Below are 6,000 nucleotides of genomic sequence, written 5' to 3'. Positions count from 1 at the left end.
TGGCAGTGCTGTGCCTTTTAAGTTCATTTTTCATTTTTTTTCTCCTTTGCTGTTAATTAGAGGGCTGAAAGTGACCCATAAAATGCAGTATTGTGGGTGAATCCTTTACCTTCCTACTACCCACATATTCATGATACTCTGTGTGATTTGAACTTGGCCAACTAACATATTTGCAGCTTAGCGTCCTGCTCAGCTCTTCTACTGGATGCCATCACAAGACAAACGTGGCCTCGGCAGCAGATGGCAGTGGGCAACAGTGGAGGAGAAGAGGTCTTGGAGGTAGCTTGAAAGATGGAGGGAAAATGTGAAAATTGCAACAAGCTGCCTGAAAAATAACATGGTGATGAGTTTCGTTAAGTATTCACACATGCACACATGCATATGCACAACTATTTCACAGTGTAAATGTTTGCAAGTGACTTTTCCCCATTTTCCCCTTGTTATTTGTTGAATTTTGCCATTACACTCATATTTCGTAGCAGTACATTTGATACCCATGAAGTATAAACATTAAAGTCACTGCAGTGACTATGCTGTCCACTGGAGCATGCACCAGAATAATTTACAACCAAAGTACTTAACAGGAACTCGGTTCCTCATCCTCCCTGGAAAGCTGTAGGGATGCAGAAAATTGCAGTGTTTTATGGATCATTTCCATTTTAGGTCTCATTCTCCATTAGTCCTGTACAAACACAGACAGATGTCGCAGCAATGCCTGATATAAATAGATGGGAGTGTATTATTGTAGGACTGACTGCCATCACGTGATTTTTTCGGTCAGAGGAAGAGAGAAGGATGTGCTTTCTCTACCCTGCAGACAGCTGCCGCAGCTCTGAGCTCTGCGTGGTCCCTTCTTTCACAGTGGGTTGGGTCTGGTAGGTAGATGTGTTTAATGCAGTGAGGAGATTCAGTGCACTGAGACAAGTAACCTGAAGTGTCCTTCCGAGCCCTACTGGCTGAAAGGACACTGCTTGGCCACTGCTCCTCCGTGGCATAAGCACGCATGCACTGATGGCACAGAACAGCCAAGAGCTGTCTGAGAAAAGACAACTGAAGGGCATCACGTGCTCCTTCCACATGGTTGCCCCATAGGAATTTGCTGGTGAGTTTTCTAGTCAGACAGCTCTCCTTGTGCTGCAAAGCTCCCTTGCACATAAAGTAGGTGGTTGGCTGTGGCTAGAAGGGTTGGCATGGCACCCTGCTTCCCTCAGCCCCAACTGTCACCAAAAAGATTCTGAGACCTTTGGGAAAGCCATGCCTCTGGGAGCTGACAACAGCCCCTTGTTAAAGCACAGCCACTACACTGCGAGACAGACACCCACGTGAGCAGTTCTATGGGACAGGTGCCTTGGAGAAGACTCTTCTTTCCTCGTGTGCCCTCTGAAAGCACTCTGTTTAGTTGACACCGTCAGTTTTTGCATCCTCCTCTTTAAACTGAGTTCATTTCGTGATCTGGAGCAGTGCTTTCTGACCTCAAGGGCATTCAAAATATCCTTTCAGCTAGACAGACAAACTACACACACTGCATATAGGGCAGCTGAAATGTCCAGGTCCTGCCTGCATACAATGCCTGCTGTCTGCTCACTCCAAACTCTCTCTACATCACACTCTGCCCTGAAGGAGGCAGTAGGGCAAGTAAAAAGGATAGCAGAGAAGTAACTCAGTTGCAGGAAATGCTCTGCTGCCACTTATATGTGCTTTCCCATCTGATCTGAAAGCAGAAAATGCTGAGTACTTTATAAATGGCCCCTTATCTAGAAAAGTGATGTCTGTGCACTGAGGTCTGAACAGGAAGTTCCATCTACAGCTTTCCTCTTGGATTCAGCTCCTGGACAACACAGCAAACCAGCTCCCAGTGCCTGCCTTCCTGCAGCCCACGTTGCTGAACATGAGCACAGGGCTCTACAAATGACATGGCAATGGCAGAGGAGGGTTTATCAACACAGGTTCAGATGTGTGCAAATTTGCCACGTGTGGGCAGCTGAACCCTACCATGGAGGCTGGTAGGCATGTTCCAGGAGACATGAGGTGCTGCTGAACAGGGACATCAATCCCACTGCTATAATTTCTATTCGCCCTGCACTTGCTTGGTGGTATTTATACATATCAAGGAGCTGTTCAGTAACTAAAGTATTTATTTCTGTTATTTATAAACCCACCATCTGGTCATTGAGCTTCAACCATGGCATTTTCCTACAGAGACCTGGTCTCAGCGTTTGCTCCCCTGTGTTATCCTAGAGGCAACATGCTGAGATGATGCTCTGAGCCAACTGGGCATTGCCTAACGAAGGGACTGCATGTCCAAGGGGCACAAAGCACTGCCACAGAGCTTGGTTATGGTACAAAGCACCCAGAACCTTGCAGCTAGAAACCATGTGCACCAATCAACCTTGACATCTTTCTAAGCAGACATCTCCAAGGGGCTCTAACAGCCATCATTCACACTCAGAACACAACCACCCTCCCATCTTTCCCTCCCCTCCATAAAACAAAAGCAATAACCCTTCCATAATACTGCTCATTGCTGCACCAACAACCCTGAATTGAGCAGGTGATCATTTAGTCTCATCAGACAACAGGAAACCCAACAGTTGGGAACACCTGTCAGGTCGGAACGAATTGCAAAATAACAAAGAAGCAAACATGAGGAAATGTGCATATAAAAAACTTTTTCTCCTGGCATATTGTCAATAAGCAATTTTTCCTTCCGCAAGGAAAGGATTTAAGTTCTTGAATGATATGATGCTTGGAAATGTCATTTCCTTTTCGTTGAAAAAAAAAAAAAAAACACCACCCCAATCGACCAAAAAAATTCCAACCCCAAACTCACATATTGGTGTTAACAAAGCAAGGTAAAAGGACGAATCTCCCAACAATGACAACCGAAAAATAAAGGTACACATCAGCATCTGTAATCAAAATCTACTACATACTGTACTTGGGAAGTCTTCTGGGGAAAGATCATTGGCATCGAGTGAGGACATCACTATAAGTCTTGTGCATATGATATGTATGAAACAATGATGCCATTGGAGGGTGGATGGACGGACCCTTAGGAAACTGTCACTCACAAAACTGTTCCATGACAACAGAAAATAAAGAGATGTAAAAAGGACTGATTTCCCCCGTTCCCCAACCCCCCGCCCCAGTGTTACAGATTCCTTCTCATTTGACGGAAACAGCCTCTTCTAGTATCAGTTTACTTGTTTAAAAAAAAAAATGTCTTCAGCTTTTGTAGAAGTCCAACAATTTCTGAGATGCACTTGGTTCCACAGCACCAAAGAGCTTCAGCTCTCCTCTTCGATTTGCCAACAGGGCTTTCAGGAAGGACTGCTGGGCATTCCCAGAGCTGCCATCCCAGGTGAGAAAGAGAAGTGCTTCTTGTGACCATTCTTTGCATTCGTCTTCTTGAAAAGTCTCATAACTCCAGAGGTGTCTGGGCCCAGCTGCAGCAACCCTTGTGCAAGAGGAAATAGATGAAGCTGCTCTATTCTCTTCCTTTGAAGACTCCCATTGGTCTTGGAGCCCTTTTCAAGACTGCAATTGCTTTATTATTATTTAAAAATAATTCACTGTTTGTTTGTTTTCAAAATAGCTGTCTTTTCTTGTTCCCTTTTTCCATTGTTTTCTATTGTTTCACCTCTTGGTGACTTCTCGTTGTCGACGATAGGGCGTTTCTTCCTGTTGCCATGATCCTCAGAGCAGCTGCCTGTCTCTGATCCACGCAGAACACTCAAGAACTGGAGCTCAGACACACAGGGGCAGAGGGGAGCAGGGCCTCAAGGAAGTGGAGCACGAGGGCACGTCGCTATCAAACCTCCACAGACTGAATTTGGTTCATCTGTGCTCTCATCACCTGGATACTGTTCAGAATTTTCTTCTGGTGTCCTGCTAAAGTGACCCCAACTCGTAGAATGTCCCTTTGGGAGGAAAGAAACAAACACCACATAAACATCAGCAAAGATCAGAAAGTACACCAGAACAAGGCTATGCATGAGCATCCCCTTGGAGCATGCTATGCTGGGAGATGTAGTCTCCACACTGTATCTGCAGCACTTATTCCACAAATGCAATGGGTGAATGAGAGCTAGGTGGCACCTCCACTCCTCTGCCTTTTCTTCTCCTGGATGAACCTCTCAGTCTTCGCATTTTCAACATAACTGCAGCACCCCCCAAGCACAGAAAACCTCAATACTGAGCGCCAATGCAGTGCTTTTCTCACTGCCTCTAAGTGAACTGGTCTTTGAAAAGCTTTTAGGTTTTCTACCCTTGTATTGTTTGGATTCCTGAAAGTCTGGATTCTCTCTCCTGCTGTGTCAGATCGGAATTAGAAACCTACTTTTCCATCCTTGGAGATGGATGAATAGGAGGTGATACATGAATGTTACTCCCTGTGTGAAGATGAGTGCTTTTGTTACTCTTGAATTATCACAGAGTCACAGATTCATTCAGGTTGGAAACGGCCTCTAAGATCATCCAGTCCAACATCCACCTATCACCAATACTGCCCACTAAACTATGTCCCTAAGTACCACATCCACCACACTGTTCTGATGAGGCCATGAAGTGAAAAACTTCTGCTACTTATCCTCTTTTCTGAAGCGTGGCAATCTAATTTTTGCACTGCTGCTGTTTCTGATGGATATTAGGCATCTGGGGAAGATAAAGCTCACACCAAGAGCATGAGTGTTACTCTGCATTAGTGCTATATGTGATCACTCCAGCTGAGTTTGCTACTCACCTCCCTGCTGGTGAATAAATTTCAGTCATGAATCTTCTGATCAGAGAATGGATGGCATTCGTAAGATGCCATCCGTGCCTTACTTTAAGGATTTTCAATTGCCTTTTCTCTTTCCTTCAGTGTTAGGAACAGAATTTTAAGAGGGGGCATCAATGGGCAAAGCAGGGCAAATGGAAACTCCAAGGAAATGTGGAAGAAAATCCTTTAGAACAAGTAGCAAATGGGCTGGTGTTTGCTTTAGTGCTTGCTCTACACCTTGTCTCTCTGGTCAAACACGAGGAGGAAGAAGGAATGAAGAAGGAAAGCTGAGGATGGATCTGTGCAACAGATCATATGTTCTGGCTGCAGACCGCTGTCAAAGCACCCTTCAGTCTCTAAGAATGGCGGGAGAGTGAGCACCCAAGCCACAGCTTTGCTGCCATTCAAATTTCTGCACAGCAAAGCAACTGGAAACCTGTTTGAGCACTACACAACCCCGGCACCAGGGTGGTGTCCTTACAGTGACTACTTGCCTTGCTGCTTTCCACTCCCTTCTCTGTGCTGCCAAATATGCTGAGCTAAGAAAAGGGAACATTTCCTGTTGGAAGAGTCTGGCAATTTGATTTCTGCTTTTACTCTGATTAGGAATAAAAACCAGTCTTTACTCTGGCTCATGTCCAGCTTTTCATCTATCAGGACCCCCAGGTCCTTCTGCACAGGGATGCTTTCAATTAGTTCTACTCCCAGCCTGTACTCATATCTGGGACTCCCCTGACCCAAACGCAACACCTTGCCCTTGGCCTTGTTCAACCTTGTTAGGCTCACACTCAAGTAGATCAGCACTGAAATCACCTGCATTTGGTACACTGAAGCTGTTTTCAGTAAACATTTAAACTTTGCTGGCTACCCCGGTTTCAAGAAAAGAGGGCCTTATGGCAGTTCAGTTCCACTGATACAATCCTTAGAAGGTGGTCTCAAGTAATGCTGTATCATGATTTTCCAAGGACAAAGGATTTGGTCTATCACCTCTATAATTCTGTCCACCCAACCAGGTGAGAAATGTGGAAAGGTTTGTCAGAAGTGACAGGGGACACAAGGATGAGCTGAGGGGACCCCTGTGACAACACTGAAGGTGCACAGAGAGGACTTGGAAGATACTGTGAGGGATGTGGGAAGGTACTGGGAAGAGTAGCATTTAATGGACACTGAGCACATCCAAGAAAAACACTGACTTCATTAGCCTGGCTGCAATGTATCCAACAGACACACTGCGTAAAATC

At 45.3% G+C, this 6,000-nt stretch overlaps 1 protein-coding gene across 4 annotated transcripts in view; it reads right to left on the bottom strand.

Annotated features, from left to right (window-relative positions):
- Positions 1-2,543: 2,543 nt before the first annotated feature.
- The window catches only part of EPHB2 (EPH receptor B2), a 98,265-nt gene continuing 94,808 nt past the window's right edge, over positions 2,544-6,000 (bottom strand). For all 4 annotated transcript variants that reach the window (XM_042882995.1, XM_042882997.1, XM_042882996.1 and 1 more), the window contains exon 16: positions 2,544-3,920. In XM_042882995.1, the coding sequence (XP_042738929.1) occupies positions 3,812-3,920 (109 nt within the window). In that variant the 3' untranslated portion in view covers positions 2,544-3,811. The remainder of the gene's footprint in view (positions 3,921-6,000) is intronic.

Source organism: Lagopus leucura, unplaced genomic scaffold (genome assembly GCF_019238085.1).
Source record: "Lagopus leucura isolate 7727_CA_CO unplaced genomic scaffold, USGS_WTPT01 Super-Scaffold_100037, whole genome shotgun sequence".
In the NCBI taxonomy this organism is placed as follows: Eukaryota; Metazoa; Chordata; class Aves; order Galliformes; family Phasianidae; genus Lagopus; species Lagopus leucura.
The sequence above is the reverse complement of the archived record's forward strand: the minus strand, read 5'-3'. Positions and strand labels throughout refer to the sequence as shown.